This window comes from Schistocerca nitens, chromosome 7 (genome assembly GCF_023898315.1).
Source record: "Schistocerca nitens isolate TAMUIC-IGC-003100 chromosome 7, iqSchNite1.1, whole genome shotgun sequence".
Taxonomy (NCBI): domain Eukaryota; kingdom Metazoa; phylum Arthropoda; class Insecta; order Orthoptera; family Acrididae; genus Schistocerca; species Schistocerca nitens.
The window spans coordinates 522,022,833-522,050,630 of NC_064620.1; the positions used below are offsets into that span (position 1 = coordinate 522,022,833).

Consider the following 27,798-nt stretch of genomic DNA (forward strand, 5'->3'; position numbering starts at 1 on the left):
AGTGATGGCAATATGTTGGTTAGAAAGTTGTCAGTTGACGGCGTGGAAAGAACCTGTCTGCGTGCGAGACATACTGGACCTACACCTGGAGTTACAGTCTGGGTGCGATTTCTGTGACAGCAGGAGCGCTCTCGTGGTTATCCCAAACATCCTGACTGCAAATTTGTGGTCAGTCTGATGATTCGAACTGTTGTCCTACCATTCATGAACAGCAATTCAGGGGATGTTTCCCAGCAGGATAACGCTCGCCCACATACCGCTGTTGTAATCCAACATGCTCTACAGTGTGTTGACATGCTGCCTCGGCCTACTCGATCACCAGATCTGTTTTCGATAGAGCACATGTGGGACATCAGCGAACGACAACTCCAGCGTCATCCACAAGCGTCACTGACCGTCCTTGTATTGCCCGACCCAGTGCGACAGGCATAGAACTTCATCACACACTCTGAAATTCGGTACTTGTACAACGAAATGATGTACGTTAGCATGCTCGCATTCTACATTCTGGCGGTTAAACAGTTTATTAATGTACCAGCATTTCATATTTGCAATGGCTTACCTCGCACTTACGTTGACCTGTGATCTTGCAATGTAAATCACTTACACTATCCGATCAAAAGTATCCGTACACCCCCGAAATAATACGCTTTTCATTTTAGGTGCATTGTGCTGCCACCAACTTCCAGGTACTCCATATTAGCGACCTCAGTAGTCATTAGACATAGTGAGAGAGCAGAATGGGGCCGCTCCGCGGAACTCACGGATTTCAAACGTGGTCAGGTGATTGGGGTCTGTACGCGAGATTTCCACAGTCCTACACATCCCTAGGTCCACTGTTTCCGAATCGATAGTGAAGTGGAAACGTGAAGGGACACGTACAGCACAAAAGCGTACAGCCCGACCTCGTCTTTTGACAGACAGAGGCCGCCGACAGTCGTTGAGGGTCGTAATGTGGTAATAGGCTGACATCTATACAGACCATCGCACAGGAATTCCAAACTGCATTAGGATCCACTACAAGTACTAAGACAGTTAGGTGGGAGGTGATAAAACTTGGATTTCATGGTCGAGCGGCTGCTCACAAACCACACATCAAGCATGTAAATGTCAAATGACGCCTCGCTTGGTGTAAGGTGCGTAAACATTGAACGATTGAATAGTGGAAAAATGTTGTGTGGAGTGACGAATCACGGTACACACTGTGGCGATCCGATGGCAGTGTGTGGGTATGGCAAATGCCCGGTGAACGTCATCTGCCAGCGGGTGTAGTAGCAACAGTAAAATTCAGAGGCGGTGGTGTTATGGTGTCGTCGTGCTTTTCATGGGGGGGGGGGGAGGGGGGGGAGCGCTTGGACCCCTTGTTCTTTTGCGTATCACTATCACATCACAGACGCGATACGAAAAGTTGTCAAGAAAAACATTTTCAGTTCCTTTTCAAATTTCACTTCGCTGTCTGTCAGACATTTTATATCACTGTTAAGTGACCAAACATCAGAGACATTACAACGGACTGAGCGACTGCGGCACACGTCTCCTCTCTCATTTTCGTACGTCACGTACACAGCCTGTATTCGACACTGCCTGAAATAAAATTACGTTTTTCCCAATGAAATCAAGTTGCTTAACGACTTAGGGCCTTGCGAAACCGACGTCTAAACTTCCTCGTTATTTCCGTTCTTTTTTGCTGCGTCTGTGTGCGTTCGTGCATCCACAGAGCCACCATTAATCGCCTCTCAGCACTGTAACTGCGTCCGATAACATCAGCCATGATTCGCAACTGAAACAATTCTATACAGAGCCGAAACAAAACAATACTAACAACAGCGCTTTTCGTCAGTTTCAAAGCAGTACCGTTGGAGCAACTACTTCATTACTGAAAAGTTAAAAGAAGTACGCAGGCTTCTCTGACGCACTATATAAATAACACGCCGAAAAAACAAGAATTTTACATCAGTCATGACAAGCGGAGTTTAATTACAGAAAATTTACCAATTAATAAGTTTGTGAGAGAGCTATCGCATCAAAACGACGTCGAGGGCACGGTTGTTTACTCAACAACTGGACAGGAATGAAGCTGTCCAGAACATGTATTTTGTTTGATGTTGTTTGGAAGAGTATATGCACAGCTACATCTTCTTGCATATGCCGCAAGCCACCTTACAGCGGTGACGGAGTGTGGTTTGTGAACCGCTGTCAGTTCTCCCTTTTCCTGTTCCCTTCGCGTATGGTTCACGGGAAGAACGACTGCTGATAAACCCCCTGTGTGAGCTCGAATCTCTCCAATTTTATCTTCACGATCTTTTCGCGAGATATACGTAGGCAGCAGCAATATACTGGCTGACGTTTCTAGGAAATTCTGCGGTCTGAACTCAAACAGTAAACGGCAACATCATGCAGAACGCCTCTCCTGTAGCAGACGCTGCAGTTGCCTGAGAATAACCATGTTGCTTGCTTTCACGCCTACTGAATGAACCTGTAACGAAATGCGCTGCTCTTCTTTGGATTTTCTCTGTTTCCTCCATTGGCCCTATCTGGTATGGGTCCCAGAATGACGAAGTAGGTATAATTCAAGTATTGGTTGAAAGAGGGTTTAGGAAGTTATCTCTCTGCAGGTGGACCACACTTCCTGAGATTCTTTCAGTGAACCTCAGTCGGGCGTCTGTACTACCAAGATCATGCTCGTCGACCACCTGGGTACGCTAGGGCTCGAGGACCCACATACACAATCTTGTGGGTGCGCCGCGCCCATAAAATGTTTGGTTTGGTAAAAAGAAAAGAAAATAAATTTTGTCACCTACTGAAACACTGAGATGAAAGTAAAAATTTCTGACCTCTAGGACATATATGTTTGTTTCGGACGTCTTTGAGCAAAGGCAACGAAGCAACCCCCCCTCCCCGTTGCTTGTCTTTCTCTGGCCAAGTCAAAGGCACTCACCAGAATACCGAGCGAAGTTGCGCAGTGGTTAGCACTCTAGACTCGCATTAGGGAGGACAACGGTTCAAACCCACGTCCGGTAATCCTGATTTCGCCAAATCACTTTAGGCAAATGCTGAGATGGTTCCTTTGAAAGGGCACAGCCGACTTCCTTCCCTAATCCGAGGAGAAGTATGATCTCGCTGTTTGATCCTCTCCCACGAATCAACTACCCAGAATAACAGTCGTACTATACTGTGAACGGATCCCGCCTTTTCGGATTGCTTTCATGTTTCCGTACAAGTGACGCGCTACAATATGCTACATTCGTGAATAATTGTTTTAAAATATTTGCTTATCAGTATTGAGCAGCAATAAAGAGTAATCCAAGATACAAGGTTCAAAATGGTTCAAACGGCTCTGAGCACTATGGGACTTAACTTCTGAGGTCATCAGTCCCCTAGAACTTAGAACTACTTAAACCTAACTAACCTAAGGACATCACACACATCCATGCCCGAGGCAGGATTCGAACCTCCGACCTTAGTGGTCGCGCGGTTCGAGACTGTAGTCCCTAGAACCGCTCGGCCACCCCGGCCGGCGCAAGATACAAGGAAGCTGCTTGTTACAGACTACGTGAACAACTTTTTTTAATTATTATTATTAACATAACAGCGGGGTGGTTTAAGATTTCAGTGTTTTTTTTTCACGTAATCTGGATTGTTATCGTTTTGATTGTTGAGATAATGGCTTCAAAGGATGTGGGAGCTCCGCCACTGATAAGCACCCACAGATACTTTGGAAAGTCGGCGCCCTTGACCACGATTAGTTTCACGTGATCGTTTCTCTTTATATCGCAATTGTACGCATACTCCTGGATATTTGATGGATCTGACTGCTGTCAGTTATTTTTCTGCAATCATGTAACCTTATAATGACAGTCATTCGGCATATTTATGCGCAGCACCTCACGAGTCAACAGCCAATCCCAGCACGAAGTGTCCATTCTCTGCAGGTCCTCGTCCAAAGTAAATGTGCATAGTAATTCTATGGAGTAAACTCACTAGTCGTTTGCGCCAAATCCAAGACGAACAGCCGGCTGATGTGGCCGCGCGATTCTAGGCACTTCGGTATGGAACCGCGCGACCGCTACGGTCGCAGGTTCGAATTCTGCCTCGGGAATGGATGTGTGTGATGTCCTTAGGTTAGTTAGGTTTAAGTAGTTCTAAGTTCTAGGGGACTGAGGACTTCAGATGTTAAGTCGCATAGTGCTCAGAGCCATCTGAACCATTTTGAAGACGAACCGTAGCGACACAACAGGCTACATGTGGTTCAGTGTCAAGGAGTTCAAGTTCACTCTGGTGTTTCTGTATTAGCCAATAACACTAAGTCTTCTGTATACACTCCTGCAAATGGAAAAAAGAACACATTGACACCGGTGTATCAGACCCACCATACTTGCTCCGGACACTGCGAGAGGGCTGTACAAGCAATGATCACACGCACGGCACAGCGGACACACCAGGAACCGCGGTGTTGGCCGTCGAATGGCGCTAGCTGCGCAGCATTTGTGCACCGCCGCCGTCAGTGTCAGCCAGTTTGCCGTGGCATACGGAGCTCCATCGCAGTCTTTAACACTGGTAGCATGCCGCGACAGCGTGGACGTGAGCCGTATGTGCAGTTGACGGACTTTGAGCGAGGGCGTATAGTGGGCATGCGGGAGGCCGGGTGGACGTACCGCCGAATTGCTCAACACGTGGGGCGTGAGGTCTCCACAGTACATCGATGTTGTCGCCAGTGGTCGGCGGAAGGTGCACGTGCCCGTCGACCTGGGACCGGACCGCAGCGACGCACGGATGCACGCCAAGACCGTAGGATCCTACGCAGTGCCGTAGGGGACCGCACCGCCACTTCCCAGCAAATTAGGGACACTGTTGCTCCTGGGGTATCGGCGAGGACCATTCGCAACCGTCTCCATGAAGCTGGGCTACGGTCCCGCACACCGTTAGGCCGTCTTCCGCTCACGCCCCAACATCGTGCAGCCCGCCTCCAGTGGTGTCGCGACAGGCGTGAATGGAGGGACGAATGGAGACGTGTCGTCTTCAGCGATGAGAGTCGCTTCTGCCTTGGTGCCAATGATGGTCGTATGCGTGTTTGGCGCCGTGCAGGTGAGCGCCACAATCAGGACTGCATACGACCGAGGCACACAGGGCCAACACCCGGCATCATGGTGTGGGGAGCGATCCCCTACACTGGCCGTACACCACTGGTGATCGTCGAGGGGACACTGAATAGTGCACGGTACATCCAAACCTTCATCGAACCCATCGTTCTACCATTCCTAGACCGGCAAGGGAACTTGCTGTTCCAACAGGACAATGCACGTCCGCATGTATCCCGTGCCACCCAACGTGCTCTAGAAGGTGTAAGTCAACTACCCTGGCCAGCAAGATCTCCGGATCTGTCCCCCATTGAGCATGTTTGGGACTGGATGAAGCGTCGTCTCACGCGGTCTGCACGTCCAGCACGAACGCTGGTCCAACTGAGGCACCAGGTGGAAATGGCATGGCAAGCCGTTCCACAGGACTACATCCAGCATCTCTACGATCGTCTCGATGGGAGAATAGCAGCCTGCATTGCTGCGAAAGGTGGATATACACTGTACTAGTGCCGACATTGTGCATGCTCTGTTGCCTGTGTCTATGTGCCTGTGGTTCTGGCAGTGTGATCATGTGATGTATCTGACCCCAGGAATGTGTCAATAAAGTTTCCCCTTCCTGGGACAATGAATTCACGGTGTTCTTATTTCAATTTCCAGGAGTGTATTTAGCTTACCTCTCTAAATCTCCAGTCACTTTTAGTTTTTTATTTGAAATGGGCAGAGTGAAGCAATTCAAGTATCTCATGATATGGTTCTTGAAATTTTCCCGGGTGGAAGAATATTCAATGTTTCTCCGTATGCGTCCGGGACACAAACAACTAATCTTCTGATATTTCGCCGGTTAATCTCACGGCCATCTAAAAGGCGAGTCGGCGACTGATTTTCGAGTGACCAAGGATGCCTAGTTAAATAAGTAAAGGCTGAAACCACTAGATATAAAGCTATACATTGGAGCAACATGCGCACGCGTCGCAGATAATACGGTCGACATATCAGCGCCAGTCTGCATAAAACTAATGCAACAAAAACGGAAATACTCAAAAAATACATGGAGCCTCTACCCGCACTGTTTATCAAATGGGTTAATCATTAAAATTGGTGGCATCTATCAGACTGACAGGCAGCGAAGGTCCAGAACAAAACATTCCCTCAGAGAGCAGACGAGAAACGAGCGTTTTACATGATTAATAGAGATGCAAGCCCTTGTCTCGTCTGAGCAGCCTGCCTGACCACGGAAACGTATCACACGCACTTTATCCTTCTTTAAGTTTCTGGAAGCTTTTGAAGAAACAGTTACCATATATCGTAGGAACATGGTAGGCTTTAAATCACTTCACTTTTCAACTTCCTTGGCTTAGTCTGCAGCTGGGACCAGCAAATATAAATCTTCATGGTTGGCATTAAGGTAACACTCAACTTCCATCCGTCAACCTACTCCGTCCAGATAAGGTAGACAGCCATTCCTCTCCCACTCCATGGTAAACTTGAAATTGTCTCAATGTAGGTAAGATTCTCCAAAGCCTCCAGCATTTTATCCCCAACGTGGGGCCACACTACGAATATATCACCAACACATCTCCAGGGTAACCACGGATTTGAAATTGCAGAGCACTTTTTTCGTCAAAATCTTCCGTAAATAGATTGGCCACCAGGACACTTTCAATCTGTTCGGAATACCACTCACCAATTAAAAACTGAGTTCAGATTACCGCATCCTTACATTATGCTGTTATACCTTAAACTTTCGATCTATAACTGACACTCAACAACTAGTAACTTCCAAGAAGCACTGGGTATCGAAGTCGCAGCCCTTTGGTATCGAACAAGGGCACCAATGTCGGCGCTGTACTCTGACGTGACGAAAGTAATGGACATCTCAATACCGTGTCGGATGTTCTTTTTCCAAGCGTAGTGCAGCAACTCAGCGTGACAAGGACTCATCAATACATCATTTACACTGAAAAATGATTGCTTTGTTTATAAATAAAAACACACACAAAAGGCAGCGGCACAGACGTAACTTCACTAAAGACAATGACAGAATCGATATCTCGCAAGTAAATTCATTGATAAAATTATTTGTCATTTATGCAGTGCAAAAATATAAACACACATGGAGGCTGATTATCATAATATGCAAGTATGATTACATATGTCTACGAAAATTAGAGCAAAGTAACTTTGTATTATTTCTCTAAATACGTAGGATTTCTCTCAATTGGTAACCACAGTGGATCTTCAGATTAATATTGCTACGTCTAAATCCTATGGATTACTTAATGAACAAAGCTTGCATATCGATACTGCTAATATAAACTTCTATGTTAAACAACACTCATTACGACGAACGCTGGACCGAGGTACCAAACTTTTCAAGCTCTATGAACCTTCAAATTAAATTTTTCCACATGTAAATTGTCTGTGGAACTTACTTTACACCTAGGTCGCTTATTGGCACTATTTAAACAATTACAGATTAGTAGAAGGCAGTAGTACGACATCTGTACCAGACATTAGACTCATCTAAATAAGTAAAAACTGTATATAAAAACACAGATACAAACACTACTGCAGATCTAACCTAAAGCCTAACGGACACCAATAATTAGCAAAGTAAACGATGACAACAGAGCACTAAGCAACTCACCATACATTTTGGAATCCATACAGTAATATCAAGATGCCTACCCCCGGCACAGTACAAAACGTTGTTATCTTCTGTGTTAAGCTGCGGAAACTAGAGGGGGAAATCTGTATGCCCCCTGTAATTTATTATAATGTCGTTTCCTCATTAAAGTAGATATTACAGCCTACCTTCCCCTCTGTAATATGTAACGTTGTTACCTCATTAAACTAAGCATTACAGTGAGAGGAAATTTACTGTTGTGTATAAATCAGGTAGATGATGATGAGGAAAATGTGGAACCATTGTGCATGTGTGATTAAAGATAAAGGTGGGGCAGTACAGTAGATGAGGTAGGTGTGGAAATATCTGATCACTGTTACCCGGTGTACTGTCAGGTGGAGAGAATGATGTTGAGCGGAGAATAATGGTTAATGGGAAATTATGCCTAGTGGACAATTATAGTCAGTAGACAGAATGATTGTCTGTGGAGAGAATGAGGATCAGTGGAGAATCATGGTCGCTGAGAGAAAGATAGTCAGTGGAGTTTCGTGGGCAATGGAGAAAATAATTGTGAATGGAGAGAATGATGGGCACTGGAGAATTATAGTCAGTGGAGAGAATGATGGCTGTCGATGGATAGGCAAGAGAGTTGTGGTCAATGCAGAGAATGATGCTCAAAAGAGAATGGATATGAATGGTGAACTGTGAACTGCAAACATGAATGGTAAATGCACAATGGTAAATAGTGAAAAATAAATGGTCAATACGAAATTGTAATAGTAAATGGTGAATGATCAGTGCGTAATGGGTAATGGTAAATGGATAAAAGGTAATGGGTAACAAGAAATTGTGAACAGGTAATGTGTAACAATAAATGGTAAACTATAAATGGTGACTGGTGTATGGTGACAGGTAAACAGTAAATGATAACCGGAAAATGAGTAACAGTAAACGTTAAACAGCTAATGGATAACAGTAAATGGGTAAGAGGTAACAGTAAATGGTAAAAAGTTAACAGGCAGTGGGTGAAGGATAACAGGTGACAGTAAATGGGTAATGGTGGTTGACTACCATGGGTGACCACTGTTCCTCCTTGTATGGCCAACATTCCCTCTTGAGTGGACACCACTCTCCTACATGACTAAGAAACGAAACAGATAACCATTTCAGAAGCACAGCCAGTCAATGTTTAAAAAAATAGAACGAATCATTATTTAAAGAAATGGAACAGGTCACTGAAATTACCCTTCATGCCACAGCAAAATTGTATCTACTTCCCCACCTCCCTTACAATGTAGCAACTAGCCTCTGAAACTGTACAGCTTACCCATGAACTGTATCAAACTGTCCCTGAAACTGTATCAAGTAGCCCTTCAAACTGAATCAGATTGCTCCAAAAGTAAATCAACTTGCCCTTCAAACTGCATCAACTTGCCCCAATGTATATCAAAATTCCCTTCAAACTACACTGTCAAAAAAAAAAAATCAGCATACACTTTTAGAGATTTCCAATTTATTCAAGATTAATAGTAGAAAAAGTGCATATGGAGTACATTAAATGCTTACATTTACAGGTCATTATCATGATTGGCTAATGACTCAAAATGGTTCAAATGATTCTAAGCGCTATGGGGCTTAACATCTGAGGTAATCAGTCCCCTAGACTTAGAACTTCTTAAACCTAACTAACCTAAGGACATCACACACAGCCATACCCGAGGCAGGATTCGAACCTGGACTGGAGCGTCTAGAACCGCTCGGTCACAGTGTCCGGTGGCTGATGAGTCACACGAGTCACTTCTTGTCCCATCATATCCCACACATGCTTCATCAGAAACAAGACCAGAGAATGTGTTGGCCAGAGGAGTTGCTGTTCGTCTTGTAGGGCACGTTAAGTTTCACAGGAAGTGTGTAGCAGAGCATTATCTTGTTGGAACAAAACATTATCTTCCAGTTGCAAGAACAGCAAAAGAATGGGTCTCACAGCATTCTGCACATATCAAGTGCTGGTTAGCGTACCCTCCAGGAACACCAAAGGTGAAAGAAAATTGTATTTATTGCACCTCAAACCATAAGGCCGTGCCATTGTCTGTCTTAGACAGGATGGCAGGATTTATTGTAGTCAGTAATGAGAATATAGTTTAAAATACTTTTGGCGTCATATTTCGTAATACAGGATTGTGTGTGCGTGTTTTTGTGTGTGTGTGTAAGTGTGTGTGTGTGTGTGTGTCGCTGACGTATTTTAGATGTGGTAATACTGCAAACATAATATTTGAACAAATAATTATGTCATTTTGGGGAGAGTCAAGATGAAACTCCACTGTGTTTGGGTGTTCCATTATATTGGTTACTAAAACACTAGCCTCTGATTTTTGGCTGGTAATGTCGTTTTTCAGGTGAAGGATAGGTATTTCTTCTTTCCTACACTCATATCTTTAATGCCTTAAAATACTATGTGTTTGTTTAGTGATTGGCATTATTTGGGTTTTGGGATTGTACTGCTATGATGTGGTTCTGCTGAACCATGTGGATTGCCATTCAGATTTTTTTCTGTTTAGATGTATACCTCAGGATGTGGCTGTATAGGCCATGAAACCAGCAATGTCCCATTAAAGATTATCATACACTGTATACGGTTTTTGTTTTGCAAGATGTATTTTCCAGTTTGTGTGCAATGTGGTCCATAGCAGATTACGGGATTTAATTCGAAAGGGCGTCGGTTCAGCGATTGATCACGACTGAACAGAAATGAAGACTGATTGGGAAACATACACTGAGTTGAAAAAAGTCATGGGATACCTCCAATTATCGTGTCAGACCACCTTTTGCCCAGCGTAGTGCAGAAGCCCGACGTGGCATGGACTCAACAAGTCCCTTGAAGTCCCGTACAGAAATATTGAGTCATGCTATCTCTATAGCAGTCCATAATTGCGAAATTGTTGCCGGTGCAGGATTTGGTGCACCAACTGACCTCTTGATTATGTCCCAGAAATGTTTGATGTCATTCATGTGGTGCAATTTGGGAAACCAAATAATTTGCTTGAATTGTCCAGAATGTTTCTGAAACCAGTCGTGATGAACTGTAGCCCGGCGAAAATTCCACAGGTCTTTGGGTGCATGGAGTCCGTAAATGGCTGCAAATGGTCTGCAAGTAACCGAACATAACCATTTCCAGTCAGTGATAGGTTCACTTTGACCAAAGAACCCAGTCCATTCCATGTAAACACAGCATACACCATTATGGAGCCACCAACATCTTGTACTGTGACTTGTTGACGACTTAGACCCATAGCTTCATGGGGTATGTGCCACACTAGAGTCCTACCATCAGCTCTTACCAACTTAAATCGGGAATCATCTGAACAGCCCATGGTTATCCAGTCGTCTAGGGTGTTATCAATATGATCAGAGGGCCCAGGAGAGGCATTGCAAGTGATGTCATGCAGTTAGCATAAAATGACTTTTATCTTAATAATATGAATATTTATATATGTGTTTGGAGAGAGAGAGAGATAGAGATTGATTTTTGATTGAGATTTTTAAGTCGTAGTTGGTAACAGAATTTTGGTTGCTGCCTCCATGAATGATCAGTTTCTGCACCGGTTGGTGACGTATTACAATTTGGAGGAAGTTATTGTTGTTTAAAGCTTAAAATACGACTCTGTTAGTTACTTAGCCGTATTGCGGATAGCTTTGAGCCCAAGTTTTCGTAGCTTTTCATACCTAAGGGACCATTGTTGTAAGTTAACAAGATCGAACAGCAATCTGCTTTTCGTGAGAAAAGGAGATTGCTTGGCACACAAACTTCCTTCAAACTACACGTCCTGCTACATCAAAATTGGTCAGTGGAGTTCAGCACCATGATATTGTACAAGAACATAATCCAATTACTGTCATTAAGAAATTATGAGAGGTTGTTATGTATTGAATGAAAACTATAGAGAATGCATTTCTTTTCCTGTATTTTAGTGAACTTTGTACATTTACAATTCTGTCGATTGATAGACGGCGACGACAATTAAGTTCACCTCCTTTTCCAAAAACAAGATATTTCCACTCTTCACTTCCAGAAAATTTGTATACATAAATGTTTGGCAACTGTTGCACATACTTTACTCGGTTTTATCACTAAAATAAAAATTTTCATTACATGTAACAATACGTTCTGAGCGACGGCCTAACAACATGTCCTCTTTCCACAAGATACAGATTAACAGTCCTCTATTTTTTTAATAAATAGTCTTTTTTTTAAAGGCCATACTCGAAGATTCACAATCACTATCGTTGTGGGGATTGCACTCTAAAGAATTTCTTGCTGACCAGCTGCGCTTCTCTTCACTTCAAGTACTTTTTGAATCGCATTTAATTTACGGTATTTACATACATTACTGAGCTACTCAAAATAAAATCAGCCAGAAATTAGTTAAAAAAAAAGGGCAGTGAGGCTCACATAACATTACAGTCTGCTCCCATAGCCCATTACCGCCATATTTCGCGGCACTGTCCTAAAGAACACGTTTCTCGTACGTCCCACATTGATTTCTGCGATTATTTCATACAGTGTTGCTTCTGTGTTATCAGTGACAACTCTACACAAACGCTGCTGCTCTCAGTCGTTAAATGAAGGCCTTCAGCCACTGCATTGTCCGTGGTGAGAGGTAATGCCACAGACTGGGCGTTCTCAGCACACTCTTAACACTGTGGATCTCAGAACACTGGATTTCCTAACGGTTTCCGAAATGGGATATCCCCAACTACCACTCTGCATTCAAAGTCTGTTAATTCCCATTGTACGGCCGTAATCATTTCATAAACCTTTGCATATGAATCATCTGAGTACAAATGACAGCTCCGGAAATGCAATGCCCCTTTGTACATTGTGTACGCAATACTACTGTCATCTGCACATGTGCATATCGCTATCCCTTGACTTTTGTCCCTGAACGTATTTGCCAGTAGCTTACAATGCAGTCCATAGCATATTACACGGTTAAATTGGACAGAGCGTCGGTCTCTAGGCTGATCGGGATTGGCAAGAAATGGTATGTGATCAGGAATTGTAGTTCACAAAAAGCGCAAGGGACATTGCACGTTGACAGGTGATGATGGTTCGAGAAGCTCCAGGCTATTTTGTCGGAAAATAAATGTTGTAAGTTTTCAGTTATTATTATCACGGAGGGAATGTAGTTAACATCGGGTGATGGTGTGACGGTAGGTTTCTGGTGAGTGTGCACGGCACGTGCGCAGTACTGTTGGCGACGCTTTACGTGGGGGAGACTGCGAGCGACGGGGTGCGCGGCGCGATCGGCTGCATGCTGTCCCTACTCTGCAACTGCGGCATACTTTGCGGCTACGTGCTGGGTGCCTGCCTGTCCTACCGCACCGTCCTCTACACCAACATGGTGCCGCTCCTCCTGTACGTCATCTGCTTCCCCTTCGTGCCTGAAACGCCGTACAGGCTGGCCAGCACCGGCCGCCATCAGGACGCCAGAAAGGTACGCTGATTAGCTGCCTCGGTTTAATACTTCAGTGTGATTACTTGGAAGGAAGGGGTGGGAGATCCAGGGCATTAACATACATAAGCTATTGCTACCATCTTGTATTTCGATTCCAAAAGGGGAAACGAAAAGGGCATGTGATTTGATGACGCCACTGATACGGATGATGACATCACCGATGATATCACAGATGAGGATTGAGGGAACTGTGACGTGGAAATGGTCATGGCTGCTACCATCTTGGAATCAGAGGTTTGGGCCACTTGACTGCATTCCTTGCACTCCATAGCGGTCACATTACAGCATTCCTTGAATTACAAAGTGGACCAAAGGATCCCTAACCGTACAACTTGTGCTCAGAAATGGTTCAAATGGCTCTGTTCACAATGGGACGTAACTTCTGAGGTCATCAGTCCCCTAGAACTTAGAACTACCTAAACATAGCTAGCCTAAGGACATCACACACATCCATGCCCGAAACAGGATTCCAACCTGCGATCGTAGCGGTCGCGCAGTTCCAGACTGTAGTGCCTAGAACCGCTCGGCCACTCCGGCCAGCTAACTTGTACTAATTCGTGCCCAAAACGCTGTGTGTGTTGGCCAGCACCGGCCACCATCTAGGTGCCAGAAAGGTTTGCTGAGACAAGATATGTAGCAAAAATATGGCTGTGCGTTTAGCATTCTTCATAGCTATTGGCTGGCATTGAGACATCGCTGAGGAATAGCCTCAGCTTTGGACAGTTCTGTAACGTGTGGGCTAGAGCATGCTGATTAGATACCCCATTTTAATTGCTTGGAAAGAAGGCAGTCAGGGATGCAAGGAATTAACACACTTGGGCTATTTCTGCCATCTTGGCTTTCTATTCTAAAAGGGGGAGCAGATAGGGTGTGTGGCTTGATGATATCAGTGATAAGTATGTTGATATCACTGATAAGAGTGATAACATCACAGATAAGAAGGGGGGGGCTTGTCACATGACAAGCATCATGGCTGCCGCCATTTTGGAATGAAAGGTCTTTGAATCAGACCAGCTTGATTGCATTCCTTACATTGCATTGCTTTCCTTGCATTCCTTGAATTTCAGTGTGGACAAAAGTGTTCATAACACCACTATGTATATTACTTTGTACCCAAAATGCCGTACAAGCTGGCCAACACCAGTTTCCATCAGCATACCAGAAAGGTATGCTGATGTGTAGCAGAAATAAGGCTGTGCATTAAGTCTTCTGTGCTGCTACTCGCTGGCGTTGTGGCATCACTGAGGAACTGTCTCAGCCTTGAAACAGCGCTGTAACATGTAGGCTAGAGCATGCTGATTAGATAGGCCGTTTTAATACTTCAGTGTGACTGCTTGGAAAGAAGGGGCGTCCTGTCACGGTTCGCACGGATCCCCCCCCCCAATCGGTGGTTCGAGTCCTCCTCGGTGTGTGTTGTCCTTAGTGTAAGTTAGTTTAAGTTAGGTTAGGTAGTGTGTAAGCTTAAGAACCGACGACCTCAGCAGTTTGGTCCCATAAGATCTTACCACAAAATTTCCAAAAAGAAGGGTGGGGATGCAGGGCATTATCACACTTGCGCTATTTCGATTCCAAACGAGGAGGTGGAAAGAGCGCGTGGCTTGATAGCGTCACTGATAATTAGAAAGATATCAGTGATAAAAGCGATGACGTCACGGATAAGGATGGAGGGGCTTGTCACATGGCAATGATTATCACTCCCGTCGTCTTGGAATCAGAGGTCTTAGAATGAGCGTCACTTAACTGCGTTCCTTGCACTCCAACGTGTCCATGCTAGTGCTCTCCTTGCATTCCTTGAAATCCCAAGTGGACCAAAGAGTTCGTAAAAGTACAAGGTGTCTCCCAGAAAACCAGTACCCCTCAAATACCCGTTAATCATCTGTAGTCCAGTTGTTTGTGATGCAGCGATATTGTCTCGGAAGTTGGCTTCACTGATTTTTATCGGAACATTGAATGTAACTGTGTGATTCCTATTCTGGCTGTAATAGACCTCTCAGAATGTCCTGCTCCCGAGTCTTATTCAGTTTTCCCCTTCGTCGTCACCCGCTGGAGTCGAAGGGCGCTCATCATTCCTCTGCTCTAACTGTGCACTTTTCTTCGGAGGCCGAGTGGACGGTCTGCTATAGACTCTGTGTGACGTACAGGTGCCCCTTTCAGAGACTCCTTCTCCCTTTATCCCTTTCTTATCCTTGCTCCTTGCCTTGCTGCAGTCACTCATAGGCGATTGTTATCTCTTGTCTCGCAACTTCCCGTTTGTTATGTTTAGAACTCACAAGACTTGACGATTTCCCATGAGTACTATAAAAGACGTACCATATTTAAAAATAAATTTGCTACACATCAATCAGAGCACCAAGCACAATCTTATTATCAGAGATTCTTTATAAATTATTGCAAATCGTCCCATGCAGACGAACAGCAAAATTAATTGACAACGTGTCAACTGGAAGGTCAATTACAGAGACTACAGAAAAAGACACTAGTTGCCCAAAAGTATTGGATAACGGCTTACCACAGGGCTCCGTCTTTGCTCCTCTCTTGTTTAATTTATATATATCTGATATTCCTCCAACACAGTCCAGAAAGTTTGCCTGTGAAGACGACTGGGCAATAGTACCAAACACAAAACCTTTGGAACAACTGAAGAAATCCTAACTCCTGATATAGACATCTTAAGCCACTGTTTCTGTAAACGGAGGCTACAACTAAATTCAAATGAAACAGAAGTTTCATGTCTTCATCTGTCCAGAGCCATCGACTTATACGAAGGAGACAAACTCCCTCATAATATGCATCCAAAATACCATGGTATCACTTTAGATAGGACGCTTTCTAAATAGGACGCTTTCTTTTAAGGAGCACTTGACACGAAAATCTGCTAAGCTCAAAACTAGAAACAACGTTCTCCATAATCTCTGTGGCTCTCGTTGAGGATCGTCAGCAGACATTGTCCAGGTATGAGCACTCGCTTTGGTATACTCAGCAACAGAGTACTGTGCTCCTTTCTAGCTTAACAGCCCACACGTAAAAAAGATATATGTACGACTTAACGAGGTTAGTGGGTCAATACGATCTAGTCCCACTACTGGCTGCCTATCTTGAGCCACATTGCACCACATTGCACCTCCTGATATCCGATGCAGCTCTATGGGTTAAGACGCTGCCCCAGTTTGTGCGCTCCAGGAAGCGCCAGTAACAGAGTGCTCTGTGGCTAACAGCAGCGGGCACGCCCTACTCCCACTTCGGGCAGCGTACTCTTGTTATCGACCGACGACTAGACTAGTTAAACCCGTACTGTTCGGCTGCTCGGTGGAAATCTGTATTCCCTCTCACGTTACTCGCTCAGTCATACCTCCAGTTCCGGCCGATGTGTACAGCGACTTCGCACACCAACACTCCAGCGCTGGAGTCGTGGCGCTCCTGCTAACAGGGCCCTCATGGAGTCGTGCTTACACAGCCTCAACTCTGTTCGCGCGGCTTTTCAAACTGCCATGGACGAGTGACGTCTTGTGACGACACGATCATAATCTGTTATCACACATTCCTGAACACAAATCTTTTTCATTTGTCATTTCCAAAGATTTGTGACTGTCAGTGCAATTTTATCTGCAGTCTGAATGCTAAAAACATTTCTACAGCTATTAATTCACGCGGATTTACAAGGCTGGCTGCATTTTTATTTTCAAGGCTGCGTTTAGACAAGTAGTACTCGCCATCCGATAAATTCTTTCAAGTCGTAGTGCTCCGCTCTACTTAGCTGGTAGCCACGCCTCACCACACAATGAAATTTGATTACGCAGCGCAGGCCACGGGCACTGTAGCCCATGCAGCACAGCGTGGATGGGGGATTGCTTGGAGGTCTTTTTTCTCTTTTTGTTTAAGTTACAGCTGTGATTACTTCTTGAAATTATATTAGATGCCGGCCGCTGTGGCCGAGTGGTTCTATGCGCTTCAGTCTGGAAACGCGCGCCTGCTATGATCGCAGGTTCGAATCCTGCCTCGGGCATGGATGTGTGTGATGTTCTCAGGTTAGTTAAGTTTAAGTAGTTCTAAGTTCTAGGGGACTGATGACCTCGGATGTTAAGTCCCATAGTGCTTAGAGCCATTTGAACCATTTGTTATATTACGTGAAATAACAAAACGGAAAATTATAATACATTAATTTTTAAGGATAGAAAGAAAACGGAAGATAGGAAAGATTATTGTCAGAGATAGTCGTCCCCTCACTGGCGCTGCTAAGAAAGCTGGTCTCAGAAGTTGGTCTCGTAATGTGTACTTGACCCCGATGTCCCAGGGCAGCGACACCAATTGTTAGTTAATTACGCGAAATATTCCACGTCTCAGATGTCACAAGAAGATTCATGTTTCGCATAATTATTCTAATTTTTAAATTTTGTGTTTTTGTACTGTGTATGTATTAGCTGTATTACTTGATTTACTGTGTGTGTGTGTGTGTGTGTGTGTGTGTGTGTGTGAATTCCTATGGGACCAAACTGCTGAGGTCATCGGTCTCTAGACTTACACAGTACTTAAACTAACTTATCCTAATAACAACACACACAGCCGGCCGTTGTGGCCAAGCGGTTCTAGGCGCTTCAGTCTTGATCTGCGCGACCGCTACGGTCGCAGGTTCGAATCCTGCCTCGCACATGGATGTGTGTGATGTCCTTAGGTCAGTTAGGTTTAAGTAGTTCTAAGTCTAGACAACAGATGTCCTCAGATGTTAAGTCCCATAGTGCTCAGAGCCATTTCTTTTTAACAGCACATACACAGATGCCCGTGGAGGACTCGAACCTGCGGGCCGCGCTGTCCTTGACATGGCGTCTCAAACCACGCGGCCACTCCACGCGGCTTGATTTACTGTTTTTCTATATTAATGTAATCTAATTACAGTATTAACGTGACTCCTGGAACAATAACTGGCTACGATCTATCTAACTTAACCTGTTGACAGGTTTCTGTTCCGTTTTGTCTGTGTTACAATTTTTACATTTAGTGTTGTTTGTTTTGTGTGTTCACTGCTATTTTTCTCTCGTCGCTATATGTATGTTAATTTGCTGTATTACTTGTATTACAGCTTTTCTGCATTAATGAAGACAATTACATGTTTTAGTTGGCGCCTGGCACAATAAGCGGCGACAGACTATCCTGCTCAATAGATTTTTCCAATTTGTATATGTATTACTATTTCATCATTTAGTGCCGTGTATACTGAACAGTCAAAACATAACGACCACTGCTCACCAAGGCACTGGATGCCGCCTGGTGGCGTTGCAGGCACGTGACGCGATGACGGGCCGGCCGCGGTGGTCTCGCGGTTCTAGGCGCTCAGTCAGGAACCGCGTGACTGCTACGGTCGCAGGTTCGAATCCTGCCTCGGGCATGGATGTGTGTGATGTCCTTAGGTTAGTTAGGTTTAAGTAGTTCTAAGTTCTAGGGGACTGATGACCACAGATGTTAAGTCCCATAGTGCTCAGAGCCAGTTGAACCATTTTTGAACGCGATGACGGAAGTATTTAAGCGGAGCTGAGACGGATGGGGGATCACGCTAACGAAGATATGGGCTGCAAATGGGGAAATCCATTAAGATAATCGACCCTGACAAAGGGCAGATATTTATCATGCAGAGCCTGTGAATGAGTATCTCTGAAACCGCGAAGCTGGCCGAATATTTCGTTCTAATGTCGTGAGCATTTACGGAAAGTGGTAGAAGAACAGTGAAACTACCGCTAGGCGCAAAATGATTGGACGCCCAGGACTTTTCACAGAATGTGGGGTTCATAGGCTTGTTTGCTCCGTAGAGTAGGATACATGGTGATCTGTGGTGTCTCTGCCAAAAGTACACAATGCTGGGACACGCACAAGTGTTTTGGAGCACACCGTTCATGGTACATTGTTGAACATGGAGCTCCGCAGCAGACGATTCCTAGCGTTCACGTATTGACCCAACGACATCGTCAGTCACGATTGCAGTGGGCACGGGACTAGCCGAATTCGGCCGTGGATCGATGGGGACGTGTCGGCTCTACGAATGAACCGTGTTTCTCGCTACACCAGGTCTATGGTCGTCTCCACAAACGCCGTCATCCGGACGAATGTCCGCTCCAAACATTCAGCACACCACGGGCGCAGGCTAGTGGAAGCAGTATTATGCTATGGAAAACATCCTCCTGTGCTTGCATGAGACCTGCGTAGTAACCGAAGACATCATTTCAGGTGCGGACCACCAGCATCCTTTGATGCTTGATGTCTTTCTTGACGGTGATGTCATCTTTCAACAGTCAAACTGTCCGTGTCTGGGAGCCAGAACCATGCTAGAGTGGTCTGAGGAACATTATAGAGAAATCATGTTGATGTTTTGGCCACCAAATACGCCTGCTGTGAATCCAATGGTATCCTTCTGGTGCCTTCCCTATTCCATTATTTCATAATTCTCTAGTGGGAGGACATCTGGACCTTTAGAAGACCTTGTAAAAAGTCAAGGCTCACCTCACTTGGCCTGCATTGTATAAGGATATCAGGCGATTAGTAGGTGTGTCTGACGCATGTAAAAATGCTAAAACCAGTAATAGTCCTCCGAAGGGGTTGTTACAATCCGAGTGCGAGGAGAATCCTGTGGACAAACTCTTTATCGATTACGTAGGGCCTCTTTCTCGTATCAAGAACGAGAACCGATGTATTATGGAGGTTGTTGACACTTTTTCCAGATTTTTATGGTTAATCCCTAGTCGTGGGCTCACGGCGGCCATTACCATTGCGTATCTGACCAACATCTTCAGCTGGTTTGGACCCCCTAAGGCTCTTGCTACCGATAACGCTCCGGTGTCTTACGTTCGTAACACTGTTAAGCACCTAACCATTACGGCATATTATCACCAGCCATCTTTTGCCGAGGGACTGAATCGCAATCTTAAGTTAACTTTTATCATTTACCATCATAAGTCGCCGGGTAAGTGAGCGACCACCTTGCCTTGGCTGAATTTTGCATTTAACACTGCGCAGCACGAAGCATCCAGGGCAGCTCCTACCGCTCTCTTGTTTGCGTATCCCATCAATTCCGCTCTGTCCAACTTGTGGGATATCAACGACCTCCTACCTTCGTACGATATTCCTGAAAATCTTAGGGAAAATTGGGAACGGGCCGGGAATAACATTAGGTTAGCCCACCGCCGACAGGGACGGCGTTATCATAGGAATAGACGTCCCTTTCAAGGCAAGGTAGGGGATAAGGTATTCGGGAAGAACTGTGCCAGTCAGGCGAGGGGTGGTGCCAAGCTCTGGAAGTTCACTCCTCGCTTCATCCCATTCTCTATCATCCAACTTCTGGGTCCGGTTAACTTGTTTGTCAGGCATCTGGCCACTGGTAAGGTCCTCTGGGTGCACCTTAATCAACTTAAGCTCGTCAACTAACCTTCTCCTTTTTCTTCTGTAGGCTCGACTGGGGTCCAGTGGTTTAAGGAGGAGGGGGAGGGGGGTTTGAGCCGTGGCGTGGTTGCTGACGTCGCCTTTCGGTTTCCTGGCGCCACTATCTCGATCTGTCGTGTGATTTCCTCTGGTTTGAGGCCACTGTGATCTTTACTTGAGGTTGTTGATAGGCACGGGAGGTGTTTTCAGCGTGGGAGCTGAGGAGTGGTAACGGAGGGGGGAGGACCGTGTGAGAGGTCCGCCCGGCGAGTAAGACGAGCACTTGAACAAATGTCTTGGGCACAGAGTCTGACGAGTGATTGCAGGGCATTTTTGACGGTCGGATTTCAATCCGTGGCTGACTTCGAGTGTCGTCTTCACGCGTAGCCTCGTCAAGCAGCTATGGAACGTGGCACACCGATGAGAGAGTTGAAGTCAGTTCCGCTGTGCTGAAATCTGGGTCCCCTTTGGAACCGGCAAATTTCAACTTCTATTCGCGAACTTCAGTTATGTTTGGATTTTGAAGTCTTAACTGTTATTTTTTTGTTGTTAGCTATAGGACTGTTGCAATCATTGCAATTTCATAGCTGATCTATTTCACCGCCAGTTGGCTCCTTGAATTGTGGCTGTTGTTAAGTTTTCAAATGGTTCAAATGGCTCTGAGCACTATGGGACTTAACATCTATGGTCATCAGTCCCCTAGAACTTAGAACTAATTAAACCTAACTAACCTAAGGACAGCACACAACACCCAGTCATCACGAGGCAGAGAAAATCCCTGACCCCGCCGGGAATTGTTAGTTTTCCAAAGTGGATACTGGGCTTGGTTGTTTGTCAACAGGATACCTTAAACTGTGTCAGCCGATTGTGTTCCTCGAGTCGGAGAGATAACGTGTTTTTTCGACGCTGTGGCCCGATTCCCCGTCGTCGCTCAGTACCTAGATGGTTGGGTTTTATTCGACCTCCCTGTTAAACGCCTTCGGACACCAGATAAGTAGCTTTGTCTAATAATACGGACGGGTGCGGCTTCGAGATATCCTCAGGCATTGCTGACGTCATCGCTCTGTTAATTATATTGGCTTAAAAGATGCTTGGGTCTAAAATTTGCAATTACTGAGGCTGTATAACTGGGTTTGGCAGCCTAGTTTTCTTTCGGGCATTTCCCCATCGTTGTAAAGGCAGCATCTCGCAGTGATGCGGCTATACCGTTTGTCTAATTCTTGTTGCCTGCACGTAATTAACCTTGCTGTGTTAATATTTCTTTTGCCGGTCTGTACCGAACGAAAAGCGCTTTGGAAGGCCGGTCCTCCCATTGTAATCTATCTTGGCCTTTAATTTTGGTGTAGTCTTGTGCTCCTTGCGTATAAGCCTTCTGTTGCACATCCTGTGAGGAGGCAGTTCGCACTCTTGGTTGCTTAACAACAACAGTTATTCATGAAGGCCTACTCTGTTATCTAGTTAGTAATTTTAGTTAACTGAAGCTGTTATTAAAGAAGGCCTGCCTGTTTTCCATTTGGTGATTTTACTTAAGTGAAGCTGTTATTATTGGAGACCTGTCTCTTTTCTATTTGGTAATATAACTTAACAGAAGCTATTTTTTTTTGAAGACCTCCCTGTTTGCATTTGGTAATTTTGCTTAACTGAAGCTGTTATGATTCAAGCCCTGCCTGCTTTCTATTTGATAATTTTACTTAACTGCGCTGTTATTAAAGAAGGTCTGGCTGTTTTCTGTTTGGTAATACTACTTTCCATCAGCCGTATGACTGGTTTGATGCGGCCCGCCACGAATTCCTCTCTTGTGCTAACCTCGTCATCTCAGAGTAGCACTTGCATCCTACGTCCTCAATTATTTGCTGGATGTATTCCAGTCTCTCTCTTCCTCTGCTGTTTTTGCTCTATACAGCTCCATGAAGTACCATGGAAGTCATTCCCTCATATCTTAACAGATATCCTACCATCCCGTCCCTTCTCCTTATCAGTGTTTTCCACATATTCCTTTCCTCTCCGATTCTGCGTAGAACCTCAGTCCACCTTATTTTCAACATTCGTCTGTAGCACATCTCAAATGCTTCGATTCTCTTCTGTTCCGGCTTTCTCACAGTCCATGTTTCACTACCATACAATGCTGTACTTAGACGTACATTCCCAGAAATTTTTTCCTAAAATTAACGCCGATATTAGATATTAGTAGTCTTCTCATGGCCAGGAATGCCTTTTTGCCATAGCTAATCTGCTTTTGATGTCCTCCTTGTTCCATCCGTCATTGGTTATTTTACTGCCTAGGAAACAGAATCCCTTAATTTTATCTACTTCGTGACCATCAGTCCTGATGTTAAGTTTCTCGCTGTTCTCATTTCTACTACTTCTCACTACCTTCGTCTTTCTTCGATTTACTCCCAGTCCATACGGTGTTCTGATTAGAATGTTCATTCCTTTCAGCATGTAATGTAATTCTTCTTCACTTTCACTCAGGATAGCAATGTCATCAGCGAAATCGTGTCATTGATATTGAATTTTAATTCCACTCCTGAACCTTTCTTTTGTTTCCATCATTGCTTCCTCGATGTACAGATTGAACAGTAGGAGCGAAAGGCTACATCCTCGTCTTACACTCTTTTTAATCCGGGCACTTCGTTCTTGGTCGTCCACTCTTATTATTCCCTCTTGGCTATTGTCCATATTGTATATGACCCGTCTCTCCCTATAGCTTACCCCTATTTTTTCAGAATTTCGAACATCTTGCACCATTTTACATTGTCGAACGCTTTTTCCACGTCGACAAATACGATGAACGTGTCTCGATTTTTCTTTAGTCTTGCTTCCATTATTAACCGGAACGTCAGAATTGCCTCTCTAGCCTCTACTTTTCCTAAAGCCAAACTGGTTGTCGTCCAACACATCCTCAGTTTTCCTTTCCATTCTTCTGTATATTATTCTTGTAAGAAACTTGGATGCATGAGCTGTTAAGTTGATTGTGTGATAATTCTCGCACATGCCAGCTCTTGTCGTCTTCGGAATTGTGTGGATGATGATTTTCCAAAAGTCAGATGGTATGTCGACGGACTCATACATCCTACAAACCAACGTGAATAGTCGTTTTGTTGCCACTTTCCCCAATGATTTTAGAAATTCTGATGGAATGTTATCTATCCCTTCTGCCTTATTTGATCTTTAGCCCTCCAAAGCTCTTTTAAATTCTGGTTCTAATACTGGATTCCCTACCTCTTCTAAAACAACTCCTATTTCTTCTTCTATCAGACAAATCTTCCCCCTCATAGAGGCCTATATATTCTTTCCACATATCCGCTCTCTCCGCTGCTTTAACAGTGGAATTCCCGTTGCATTCTTAATGTTACCACCATTGCTTTTAATGTCACCGAAGGTTGTGCTGAGTCTCTGAGTCTGTCCTTCCGACAATCATTTCCTTTTCGATGCCATTTCGTCTTAGCTTCCCTGCACTTACTATATATTTTATTCCCCAGCGACTTGTACTTCTGTATTCCTGAGTTTCCCGGAACATTTTTGTACTTCCTCCTTTCATCGATCAACTGAAGTATTTCTTCCATTACCCATGGTTTCTTCGCAGTTACCCTCTTTGTACCTATGTTTTCCTTCCCAACTTCTGTGTGGCCCTTCTTAGGGATGTCCATTCCTCTTCAACTGTACTGCCTACTGAGCTGTTCCTTATTGCTGTATCTACAGCCCTAAAGAACTTCAAGCGTATCTCGTCATTTCTTAGAACTTCCTTATCTCACTTCTTTGCGTATTGATTCTTCCTGACTAATGTCTTAAACTTCGGCCCACTCTTAATCACTACTATATTGTGATCTGAGTCTATATCTCATCCTGGGTAACCCTTACAATCCAGTATCTGATTTCGGAATCTCTGTCTGATCGTGATGTAATCTAACTGAAATCTTCCCGTATCATCCCGCCTTTTCCAAGTATACCTCCTCCTCTTGTGATTCTTGAACAGGGTATTCGCTGTTACTAGATGAAACCTGTTACAGAAACCAATTAGTCTTTCTCTTCTCTCATTCCTTGTCCCAAGCCCTTCTCCTTTTCTTCTACTCCATCCTCTACATCTGCATTCCAGTCGCCCATGACTATTAGATTTTCATCCCCCTTTACATACTGTACTACTCTTTCAATATCCTCATACACTTTCTCTATCTCTTCATCTTCAGCTTGCGACGTCAACATGTAACCTGAACTATCGTCGTCGGTGTTGGTTTGCTGTAGGTTCTGATAAGAACAACCCTTTCACTAAACTGTCCACAGTAACACACTCTCTGCCCTACGTTCCTATTCATAACGAATCCTGCTGCTGTTGATATTACGTTATACTCATCTGACCAGAAATCCTTGACTTCTTTCCACTTCACTTCACTGATCCCTACTATACCTAGATTGAGCCTTTGCATTTTCGTTTTCCTATTTTCTAGTTTCCCTATCACGTTCAAGCTTCTGACATTCCACGCCCCGACTCGTTGACCGTTATCCTTCCGTTGATTATTCAGTCTTTTTCCCCTTGACAGTCCCCTTCCGGAGATCCGAATGGGGGACTATTCCGGAATCTTTTGCCAATGGAGAGGTTTTCATGACACTTCTTCAATTACAGGTCACATGTCCTGTGGAGCCGGCCGCGGTGGTCTAGCGGTTCTGGCGCTGCAGTCCGGAACCGCGGGACTGCTACGGTTGCAGGTTCGAATCCTGCCTCGGGCATGGGTGTGTGTGATGTCCTTAGGTTAGTTAGGTTTAAGTAGTTCTAAGTTCTAGGGGACTTATGACCTAAGATGTTGAGTCCCATAGTGCTCAGAGCCATTTGAACCATTTTTGTCCTGTGGATACACGTTACGTGTCTTTAATGCAGTAGTTTCCATTGTCTTCATCAGCCTCATGCCATTGATCATTGGTGATTCTTCCGCCTTTAGGGGCACTTCCCACCCCTAGGACAAGAGATTTCCCCGAACATCTGTCCGCTCCTCCAGCCTCTTTGACAAGGCCGTTGGCAGAATGAGGGTGACTTCTTATGCCGGAAGTCTTCGGCCGCCAATGCTGATTATTAATCAAGAATTAAGCAGAGGCGGGATTCGAACCCGGGGCCGGAGACGTTTTGATTACGAATCAAAGACGCTAGCTAGCCCTGGACCACGACCATGGGTCAATGTACAGATTGACTCATATCGGGGATGGGCTACAATCCTATGTCACTCCCTTCTCAAACCTCAGCTTCCGTTTCAAACTCTATGACTCTTATAACTGTCCTTTGAGTTCTGTACATGTTCCATATAGTCTATCGATCCCTGTATTTTACCCTTGCTAGTATTCCATTCTTCATTGTCAAAGGCTTTCTCTAAATCTACAAACGCTATAAACACAGGTTTGCCTTTCCTTAACCTATCTTCTAAGACAACCACAGGGTCACTATTGCCTCATGTGTTCCTAAATTCTCTGGAATCCAAACTGATCTTCTCTGAGGTCGGCTTCTACCAGTTTTTTCATTCCTCTGCAAAGAATTCGTGTTAAAATTTTGCAACCATGACTTCTTAAACTTATACTTCGAAAATAATCTCACCTGTGAAACCTGCTTTCTTTGCAATTGGAATTATTAAATTCTTCTTGAAATCTGAGGGTATTTCGCCTGTATCATACATTTTGCTCACTAGATGGAAGAGTTTCGTCGTGGTTGGCTCTCCCAAGGCTTTCAGTAGTTCTGACGGAATCTCATCTACTCCCGGCGCCTTGTTTCAACTTAGGTCTTCCAGTACTCTGTCACATTCTTCTCGAAATATCGTATCTCCCACTTCATGTCCATCTACGTCCTCTTTCTATAGCATTCTAGTTCATCTCTTTTGTATAGACCCTCTATACGCTCTTTCCATGTTCCAGTTTTCCTTTCTTTGCTACAAGCAACTATCAAACGAAACACACATAGGGCTCAAAACCGCAAAATTTGTTTTTGCCGGTTTCTATCAAGTGAATGTAGGAAACGAACACAAGCTTTTCTAAGTTGACTCTGAGACATGTTTTAGTGAGGAGATCTAGATAAGGCAATTTTCAGTTTGAATGCATCACAACATTAATAAAACTTTAATTGGTAGGTGAATACTATCGTTTCAGTTTTCCATAATTCTAGAAAGCATTTGAATTAGCTATTTTTCTACACACGTTTTTATACTTTTGTAACACCACCCTTGGATTTTTCAGCAACTTGATGCATGTTGTTGGATTTCAGCCACATAACAGGGAATTACTTCGAAAACGTTAACAGCTCTGCCGGCCGGGGTGGCCGAGCGGTTCTAGGCGCTACAGTCTGGAACCGAACGACCGCTACGGTCGCAGGTTCGAATCCTGCCTCGGGCATGGATGTGTGTGATGTCCTTAGGTTAGTTAGGTTCAAGTAGTTCTGAGTTCTAGGGGACTAATGACCTCAGAAGTTAAGTCCCATAGTGCTCAGAGCCATTTGTTAACAGCTCTGGAAAACATTTTTCACAGGAAACATAGGCGAGTTCACTTACCATGGCTTCCGTTCAGAAAAGCTGCTATGTGGTATGTGAAAGACGCCAAATCTTGGATCGAAGAATGTTGCTAGATAGTTGGAGTTCCAATGTTGACAAACGAACACAGCCTGTTGACTTCTGTCTCGAGATCTTCGCACGACGTTGGTTTAACGACTTTTCTAATGTTTCACCAGCGCAAGTGGCTGGCACTTTGAAGGGCTCACCCAGCATTTTTGGTGGTGGACTGGAGTCGACAACTGACCACGAAAGCCTCAACGGTTTTGTACTGCCAGTGATCTTCACTGTTGTATCTAATGTAAGTTATTACACAGTATTTACACAAATCTTGTAAAGCGATAATGTATACTACAACCTTGCTATATGGGGGTGAAGTACCTCTTCTTTGCCTTCTCTGTTGATGATATCCAGTGAGACGGCTAAATTTCAGTGTTCTGTTGTAAAACGTAATAATTTGTGAATTAACAGTGTCACTAGGAACTCTGTTAACTAACTGTATCTAGAGGATAACAAACAACATCAATAAATGTACATTTAACAGTTTCCTCTTCCATGGTGAAAGCTTTCCTTAACTCTTCAGGCTTCATTTACGTATAGCACATTTGTTAAAACGTTCATAACTTACTTCTGATGGAAATGGCGGGCCATCACTACAA

At 44.4% G+C, this 27,798-nt stretch overlaps 1 protein-coding gene across 1 annotated transcript in view; it reads left to right on the forward strand.

The window, feature by feature from the left end:
• The window catches only part of LOC126195730 (facilitated trehalose transporter Tret1-2 homolog), an 89,610-nt gene that overhangs the window by 8,782 nt on the left and 53,030 nt on the right, over positions 1 to 27,798 (forward strand). The window contains exons 2-3 of the mRNA XM_049934359.1: positions 10,101 to 10,111; positions 12,920 to 13,199. Coding sequence (XP_049790316.1) covers positions 10,101 to 10,111; positions 12,920 to 13,199 — 291 coding nt within the window. The remainder of the gene's footprint in view (positions 1 to 10,100; positions 10,112 to 12,919; positions 13,200 to 27,798) is intronic.